At 50.2% G+C, this 9,176-nt stretch overlaps 3 protein-coding genes across 12 annotated transcripts in view; all 3 read left to right on the forward strand.

The window, feature by feature from the left end:
• LOC120949045 (protein Aster-B-like) overlaps positions 1-4,228 on the forward strand; it is a 33,177-nt gene extending 28,949 nt beyond the window's left edge. For all 10 annotated transcript variants that reach the window (XM_049606299.1, XM_040366013.2, XM_040366009.2 and 7 more), the window contains 3 exons: positions 40-433; positions 531-949; positions 1,022-4,228. In XM_049606299.1, coding sequence (XP_049462256.1) covers positions 40-433; positions 531-949; positions 1,022-1,330 — 1,122 coding nt within the window. In that variant the 3' untranslated portion in view covers positions 1,331-4,228. The remainder of the gene's footprint in view (positions 1-39; positions 434-530; positions 950-1,021) is intronic.
• Positions 4,229-5,341: 1,113 nt separating this feature from the next.
• LOC120951921 (uncharacterized) lies at positions 5,342-7,339 on the forward strand. The gene is made up of 4 exons (XM_040370924.2): positions 5,342-6,369; positions 6,566-6,697; positions 6,769-7,030; positions 7,130-7,339. Exons 1-4 carry the CDS (start codon positions 6,180-6,182, stop codon positions 7,272-7,274), a joined length of 729 nt encoding a protein of 242 aa, XP_040226858.2. The 5' UTR covers positions 5,342-6,179; the 3' UTR covers positions 7,275-7,339.
• A 99-nt stretch (positions 7,340-7,438) lies between these two features.
• LOC120951920 (methyltransferase-like protein 17, mitochondrial) lies at positions 7,439-9,143 on the forward strand. Its single transcript, XM_040370923.2, has 3 exons — positions 7,439-8,538; positions 8,622-8,902; positions 8,970-9,143. The coding sequence occupies exons 1-3, from the start codon at positions 7,594-7,596 to the stop codon at positions 9,073-9,075; spliced, it is 1,332 nt and encodes a 443-aa protein (XP_040226857.2). The 5' UTR covers positions 7,439-7,593; the 3' UTR covers positions 9,076-9,143.
• The last annotated feature ends 33 nt before the right edge of the window (positions 9,144-9,176 follow it).

Genomic DNA, 9,176 nt, shown 5'->3' on the forward strand with positions numbered 1-9,176 from the left:
TTAAGGGTTTTGTTTTCAACAACGTTTTCCATCTCCCAGCTCCTGATACCGACCGTTTCCGTGCTGGACATATCGCGCGAAAAGACGGCCTACATGTTCCCGAACGCGGTCGGCGTGAAGACGCGCGACGATCGGCACGTGTTCGGCAGCTTCCTGAGCCGCGAAGCCGCCTACTATCTGATGTGCAGCGTGTGGGAGCGGGCGACCACGCCGCACAGCGACTCGCTCGGCAGCATTCAGCACACCCGGCTCGCCCCGCTGCTGCACGCCGAAGGCTCGGAAGGCTCGCTGGACGAGGACAGCAGCTGCTACGACGGCAACGAGAGCTCGTTCCACGGGAAGGACGATCTGCCCGACCTGCTCGATTCGGGCGACTCGCACGAGAAGCAGCTGAATGCGACCGAGGGCGGCGGCACGAATCAATCGTCCGATGGTAGGATGGACCAACCCCCTCTCCCCTTTTTTTTGTCTCAAGCAAAGGACACGCTTTAAATGCGTCGGTTTTGCCTTCTCCCCCCTCCCGTTCACAGATTCCACCGTGCTGCTGAAGCAGAAGAAACTTAAAAAGGAACTGCTGCTCAAATCGCCCGCCATCGTGAAAAGCCCAGCCATTCTCAAGGTGGCGGTTGCGGCCGGCGCCCTCGAGGGGCTGAAGGCAGGCGACAAGGCGCTGCCGTTGCTGCTCGCTGGCGACGGGACGATGGGCAGTTCGATCGGTGCCAGCGGTGCCGGCGGTGTCGGTGGTGCAGGTCGTGGTGTTTACGGTGACGGCGCCGGCCGCAGCAGACTGTCCCTGCTGAAGCAGAAGCTCCGGCACATCCTTCCCTCCGATTTTGGTATTATACACATAGGATTAATATTAGCTGTCCTGCTGGCACTGTTCTCCTGCTTCCTGGCCTACAAGATCTACGCGCTGCAGGCTCGTCTCGCCGCACCGCCTATCCGATTGGTGAGTTTTTTTCCGTACTTTCCCAAGCGTTGGCTTCAGTTCACTAAAACGTTTTGGTAACTTCATTTTTAGGGTGACGATACAGACTTCTATCTCGATGTGCTCCGGTGGCAGAAGCGGCTGCACAGCAAAAGCAAAGAGGAGGCCCAGATCGTGCTGAGCTCGAACCTGGAGCAGATCATCAAGGTGCGCAAGAGCCTGGAGACGCTGTCGCTGCTGATCCAGGACTCGGGCACCGATGGGAGTGGTAGCGGTGGGCGCGAGGACACGCCCGATGCAGCGCTGCTGAGCGCGATGATTGCGGGCGAATCGGGGCGCGTGGTGCTCGATCGGGACGGTGGCAGCTTAAATCAACAGTACTTCCACGAGGACGCCACATAGCGTGCGTGAGATGGGTTTGTCCGGGATGGCGGGATTGCTGACACAGCTTACGCATAGGAAAAAGGGCCCAACCCCTTACCCGGGCTAAGACTAGGTAGGAAGGGATCGATGAAGGAAGACAGAGAGAGAGAGAGAGAGAAACAGACAAAACTACATTACGAGGAAAGTGAAAGGGAGAGCGATACAGGAGTTACGTTGCCGGCAACGAGTACCGCGAACAGTCGCAAAGTGTATTTGCGGGACGTTACTGGAGCGGAAATGCGCCACCGTGTTTGTGGAGGGGAGGCGCATGTGTGATTTTGTACCTTTAGCAGAGAGAACGCGCACGGTGTGTTTTCGGTTTTTGATCTTTAATTTATTATTAAAAGCTTTTGTGCGCCGTTTAGTTTGATAACTAACTTTAAATGGAAGTACAGGGGGGAGGGATACGCACTCGCAGGAAGAAAGATAAGATGGTGTGACCGTGTCGACACTAAGAAGAGATGCATTTAAGCCTGCAGCCGCGCTGTAGGTGTTGGTGCGGGCATATGACGACGGCGCACGGCGATGTAAACGACGGCTTGAGTGATGAGTGATTTAGGAATTTTGTTTTTTTTTTTTTAATTGAAAACCTTAGAAAAGGAACAGCCAACGTGTATTGTGAGGTGTATCTGTGTGTGTGAGAGAGAGAGGATTGGTTACACGCTTTGCAGTAAGTACAGGTAGTGTACAGTGAGCAGTAGTAGCTCTTTTTTTACGCGATACATGCGGGAGTTGCGGGACAACAGTCGAAACACAGCGATGACAGTAATGGCCAAAACTCAACTGACACACCACCACTACTACTACTACACCAATAACCAACCCATTTCTTCCTTCATTCATCCACACCGGGTTCCAGCCGAAAGTAGTATTTGCGTGCTCGCAAGAGGCCCTAGTAGTAGTAGTGTCCCAGAGTTTAGTCTACGGACCAGAAGAGAACAGGATAGAATGATATGAAACCAATAGGAAGCCGATAGGAAACCGATCCCGAAGCCGCTATGCTCGGGTTCAGTTCGATTTTTTTTTCTTATTTGCTTTTGCTACTCACAGTTGAAATGAAGAAAAGAGATGAAACACTCCCGCCGCCTAATGAACTACCAGTGGAACCAGTTTTTTGGGACCGTTTTGAGGGTTGTTGTTTTTTTCTCATTTATCATGCGCTCCCACCCAATGCAGCGTGGTTTCGCTCGGAGTTTTTTTTGTTGTTTTTTGGAACTATTTATATCTCGATAGCAATTTGCGCTGACAAACAATACAACACAACACAACAAACAATGCGTCGATTAGATTTGATACACGATAGACAAAAGCCCCTCCTCCCCAGCAGATGTAAGTGTAGTGAAAGTAGCAGAGACACGGTTTAAAAACGGGTGATGAGAGAAGGAAACCGTTTTGCTCAAAGCGTACAGAGGATGAAGACCCAGCCGCACAGTAGTGGAGTGCAGTTTGTTAGTGATGGTTTTATAGGCAAATTATGCCCACCCCCCCCCCCCTCCTCCCTTCCCTTCACTATTAAGTTAGTAAGCAGTAGGTGCCGTTTCGTTTCGAATACAGCAGAGGAGCACAGATCGTCGACCATCAATTGGTGCCATAGAGCTTAACCGGGTTTCGGTTGTTCAAATTGATGAACGCGAGAAGGAAACGTTAGGCGAAGCGAATGTACGAAAAAGTAAGGCAAGGTGACGCCGTGGATGATTTTTAATTACTAGCACACACACACACGCAGGTACACAATTTCCACCGTGTGTCCTATTTGTGCAACACTCTCTAACTCATTCTTTGGGCCGCCCCAATCGTGGTGTGTGAGTTTACATCTGCAGTGTGAGTGTAGCTACGTGTTGGCAATCGAATTGCACCGCCAAAGGTGGCGTTGGCCTTTACCAAAAACCCTCTTTTGCTGCCGAACAGTAGAAGCCGAGCTTCATATCAATTATCACACGAGCGGGCCCAAGGAGAGGCTGAAGGAATGTTAGCGCGACGATCCTCCCCCTTCACTTTGCACCACACCACGCCATACCGTACCGGGCATGTAAATGGGCGCACAATAGCATATATCTCTTTCGCGGTTTGGTTTGGCGCGGGGATGCAACAGGAGAGAAGATCGCGTTCGTCCGAATGATGAAGGCCAATGCAATGGAATGAGAGAGAAACGAGAGCAGGGACAGAAGAGCAAGCGGAAACTTAATGCGTTGTTGAGAGGGCAAAGAAGGATGATCAATTAGGAAGCCCGAAGAGCGAAAAAAGGTTTTGGGAAAGGATGAGGAACCGTACTAGAAGCAAATTGTCTGTGATATGTATGCAAAAATACATGAAGGAAAAAGGGAAAAATGGGATCGCGACGATCAGGCGAAGATTGCGCCCCTGCCGGATGGTACCAACACCGGGTGATAATGCGAGAGAAGAAGAAGAAAAAGAAAAAAAGACGAATGCAGGGCTAGAAAAGAACCAATAAGCAATGTACTGAAGCAGAAGAGAGAGTAAGAAAAGGGTGCACGTAAATCACAGAAGAAAAAAACAAACGATCGCTAGAAGAAGGTGGCAAGATCCTGAAGACGATTCCCCGTCTGTTGGGTTACACCTTTGCTGTGCACCGTGTAGAGTAGCTGCAACGTTTCCTTATTTGCATAATATTTCCTTCCCTCCCCTTCCGCCCCAATGCTTAATTCTTTGTTGGTGAAGTTTTCGTTGGTCGGTTTCGGTTGGTGGAAGATATATCGTGATGGTGAAGAATAGGGGAGTTCACCGTAGAAGGATGATCCTTCGGTATGACTTATTTCGTTTATTTCGTATTTTTGTTATGGGTACGTTATGATGGTAGGATTTAAAGACATACGAAAAAGCTAATAAACCCGTATCTTGAACTATGAAAAAAAAAAAGGCGTTTGGGTGTGTTCTAACAGGTGGCCGAAAGAACTTGATCTCCTCGCTGGTATGACGTATGATTGGGACTAGTGTTGGGTAAATCAGATTCAGATTCATGGATTTGATTAAATCTTTGGAATGATTCAATGAATCTGAATCCCGATTGGAAAGATTCTTGAATCTCGAAAGATTCATTAATCTCGAAGGAATCATGATTCATTAAGCTCAAAAGATTCATTAGTCTCAAAAAATGCATGAATCTTATGTTTCTTATATCTAGAAAGATTAACGAATCTATAGGGATTCATGAAACTCTAAGGATTCATAAATCTCTCAAATTCATAAAGATTGAGCTTTTTATTATTCTTCTTTTTGGCGTAACAACCTACGTAGTCATGCCAGACTCTACCGGCTTTTGAGACTTCTTGGAAAGTACCACGCAGTTGAACCGACAATGGGCAACTTGTAGGTAGGATTGGGCAAATTCAATATTTTGGGGATACCTATACATCTCTAAAGATTCATGAATCCCAAGAAATATATGAATTTTAATGGATTTATGAATCTTATAGATTCATCAATCTTAAGAGATTCATGAATCTTTGGAGATTCATGAATATATAGAGAATCATAAATCTTTGAATGAATCAATGAATCTTTGAAGATTCGTGAATCTTTACAGATTAATGAATCTTTGAAGATTCGTAAATCTTTGAAGAGTTTTGTATCTTTTTCATGAATCTTGGAAGATTCGACTCGAGATTCAAATCACTCATCACTGAAGATTCATATGAATGAATCTCAACGAAAGATTCATGAAACCCGACACTAATTGAGACGTATGATAAGGTAAGAGAAAACACTTGAAGTCACTTCTTTTAGTTCCACTTTTCACATAACTCTCTGAGACATTAGACTCTGTATCACTTGTGACAACACGGTCCAAGACGAAGAGATATCTAGCAAACGTGTTTACTATTAGAGCCCTTAACTATTATATACTCCCAATACAGTGAATTAGTCCCCAATAGCACATGTTTTAGAACGCGTTGCAAAACCAATCCAGCACGCCTTAAGGTAGGCAATTCGTATGACAAAACAGCTTTGTTAGGGCCGTCTGTTTACCACTGGGCTTTCCAACAGTTATAGTATAATCATCACCATGCAAACACTTACTGCATTCCAATTAGTCCGGCACCAATGCAGGTTACGATCGCTGCTGCCCACATGCCGCTCGCTAACAATCTAACGCCTTTGCGTGCAGTGTTTATCTTCTCCTAAAACCCGCATCCTCAATAACAGCTTGTCCCTAGCGTTCGATACATTCAATTGAAGTGTTTCACAGCCTGCAAGTATGGACTGTTCTGGAACAACATGGGCAGAGAGGAGAGCAAAAATCAAACGTACAAAAATGCACCATTAACTGCAGCAACTCCCCCTCGTTCCGTTCAATCCCATCCGTCGCCTGAAACGCTTATCATAACAAGTCCGTGGTGTTGGTGGTCGGAAGCAGCATAATTATAATGACAAAACGACGATGGATGGCCAACCACTTTCGCCAGCATTCAGCTCTATCGCTGCTGATGGCTCTCCCCTCTGCTCTGCCCGTTAGCGTTAGATAAGGGGTTTGAATGCTTACCTGCAGTCACAGCTACCCAGTGAGGGATAGCAGCACAACCGCCCGGCACCAGGATAAAGCATAAAAGCAGACGAGCAGACAACGGCAGCAAACATCACAGCATCCCGCGCACACCGTGAGCCTTCTCGTTCGCCTCACACTTTTGTCGCGCTAAAACGCCAGTTCCCACCTCAACGACACACAGTCAAACGAGACACACCGTTTTCACTCGCGACGATTCGGGCCACGGTCAGTTTCTCTTTGGACGTTCCGGTGCGTGTGCATCGACGGTTACGGTGCGGAAATTTCACTTTCGTTCGGTCTCAAGCCGCCCTGCTGAAGCTGAAGATGACGACGGAGCAGGTGCTAATGGCGGTTGCGTGCTGCTTGCTGCCGGCGTTGTTGCTTAACGTGCACAGTGGTGGTGGTGGTGGGGCTGATGCTCTTGCCACTGTGGACACTTCCGATGCAACTGGACAGTCTTTCGGCCACGATTGGGAACCATCGTCCGCTGCGGAGTTACGTGCCGTTCTTCGCTGTAAGTATGCTCAAAGCCTACTTTGAGCGGCTTCTATCGTTCCATTTCCCAAATAAAACTGGTTTCTGCAAACCGGACATCGTGACTCATGACTTTGTTTGGGGAATTTTCGAGGAGCAAGTCTTCAACCAGCTCCATCCGAGGTGTAATTGTGATACAATCAACAGTTTTTGTATGTTTGTGCCTAACCCAACAGCCTTTGCCCGATCGAAGGAGGAAGCGGACGCTCCCGAACCGGCAGGCAAGCAACTGCCCACCTTCTCGTCGGCCCCGCTAGGATCGGCCACCCCTTGCAAATGTCTGCACGGGATCTGTAGCTGCTGTTTGGGTAACTATCGCCTGTCCTCGATGGACTCTGAGCTTCCTCCGTTTTGCTCACGGTTCACTTCTCGTCGGCAGGTGTTTTCAGCATGAACGGGTGCGCCAACCTGACCTACATTCCCGAGGACTTTGCCTTTGAGTTTCGCATGATCTTCAACAATCGCGTACTGTCCAAGCGGCGCATCAGCGGGAAGAACCCGAAACCGATCTGCGTGCATCCGCCCCGGTTCGACTTTATCGAGGTGTGTGCCAACTTCTACGACGTCTACTTTGTCGGACGTAACATGCACGTGTGCATGGAGATGAACGGCAACTTCGAGGGGTACGAGCTGTTTTCCAGGTAAGCCGAGACCCTGCCTTCCGAACTGGGATCATTCTGGAAAGGGCTTCTGCTAAAACCGTTACTTCTTCTGTAACTTTGTTCTGTTGTTTGGTGCAGATCGTTCAACTGCCTGCGGATAGGCGATAAGGGGGTGAAGCTGATGAAGCCGGGTGAAACGATTGGAGGATCGGTAAATCCATCTCTGGAGGCCGAGATCGATGCTGGGGACGATATCGAAGATTACGATGAAGCGGTCGTATGAGTTGGTGCTGCTGCTGGTGATGTTCACACTTCAACAATACATTATTTCCGTTGCACTTGCACGAATTTGCGTTTCGCTTGTTGTGTTCTTTGAATTTTGGACTGAAAGTGCGAAAGTGCTCACAGTTAGCCGCCATCGTTTCTGGGCCGCTCTGTCTAGGCGATACAACCCTGTCTCTCCATTCAGCCGCCACAGCTGTCAAAGCGACAAAAGCGCGCGTTGACAGTTCGCGCTCGCCGAATGTAAACAAGCATGTGCGAATAAACAACAAACAGTGCACGCGTTTCGCAGCGTACACCGGTTTGCACAATATCACAAGATGAGTGTTTTTCTAAGCAACTTCAGAGTGCCACACTGCAGCAAAGGCTTTCAGCTGTGCTCTGTGGTAACCACGCTCGGTAAGCTCCGGTACACCACCAAGGTAAGGTGTGAGCTCGATGCGACCACCGAAAAAGCGATTGCCGAGGGTGGCCTCAAGCCTCGCAAGCATCGGGGCCGCATCAAGTGCAACAATACGGCGGTGCCTGAGGAAATACACGACGCGATGATCCGCTGCGCCAAGGACCATCCACTGAAGAGTCTGATAGCCGATGGGCAACGATTGAACAATTGTGTTCGCTCGCGCAAATGGTATCCGCTCGATGGTACGGCCCCGAACCGGGGTGCGGAACGGGCGATCGAACGGACGCCGCCCAGTGCCCGGCGGCACGACGCGTCCGTGTTTGACCTGCACGACGAGTACAGCTGCCTGACGCAGCTGTTCGGCCGGTCCGATGCGGAGTACGCGGTGCTGCGGCGCATCTTCACCGAGATTGACCAGCGCGATCCGGAGCTGCGGCCGCGCAGCTTTCTCGACTTTGGGGCGGGCGTCGGTACGGGCACGTGGGCGGTGGCCGACTTTTGGCGCGACCACCTGTTCGAGATACTGTCGGTGGACAAATCGCGCCACGCGAACGATCTGGCCGAGCTGGTGCTGCGCCAGGGCGATCCGAACCGGGCGAGCATGGTGCGGAACGTGTTCTACCGGCAGTTTCTTCCGGCGAGCCCGGATCGCAAGTACGACATCGTGCTGAGCGCGTTTTCGCTCTTCGATCAACCGTCCCGGCGGCGGCTGTACGAGCTGGTGGACCAGCTGTACGGCACGTTCGACAAGTATCTGATCCTGGTGGAGCAAGGCTCGAACGCGGGCTTCCAGCTGCTGGACGGCGTGCGCAATCACATCCGGCGGAATCACGATGCGGACGAGAAGCATCTCTTCGCACCGGTAAGTGGCCGGGCAGCCGTGTGTGCGAGAGCCGCACTCTAGTTAGGAATCAGTCCCAGCTAATGCATCGTTTTTGCCTGCAGTGTCCCCACAGCATGGGCTGCCCGCGGATGATCAAGGACGATGGTACGCCGTGCAACTTTGAGGCCACCTACACGCGCAACTTTCCCGCCCTGGGTGGACATCAGTACGGTAGCATTCTTTACTCGTACCTGGTGTACAGGAGGAACCCTCCGGACAGTGCGCACGGGTTTCCGCGACTCGTACGCCCGACGGCGGTGCGCTCCAAGCATTGCGTGTGTCACGTTTGCGCGGCGGACGGACAGCTGCGTGACGTTTCCTTTACCACGTCGAAACACGGCCAGTAAGTGGCGGGGCACCGTTTTGGGGGCAAGATGGCAGTTTTGAGTAATTTCGTGTTTTTTTTTCAGGATTGTACATCGATGCGCCAAGGCTAGCCGGTGGGGCGATCTACTTCCAATGCGTATCCAGTGGTTGAATGGCGCGGAGGACGACGAACTCAGCGTGGAGACTTGAGGCGGACTGATTTGCTGATTTGAAATTGTGATTAGATGTGAATAGAAGAGAAATAAAAGTATATTAATTAAAAATGCGCCGTTTAAGATTTTTGGGATAGG

This window comes from Anopheles coluzzii, chromosome 2 (assembly GCF_943734685.1).
Source record: "Anopheles coluzzii chromosome 2, AcolN3, whole genome shotgun sequence".
In the NCBI taxonomy this organism is placed as follows: Eukaryota; Metazoa; Arthropoda; class Insecta; order Diptera; family Culicidae; genus Anopheles; species Anopheles coluzzii.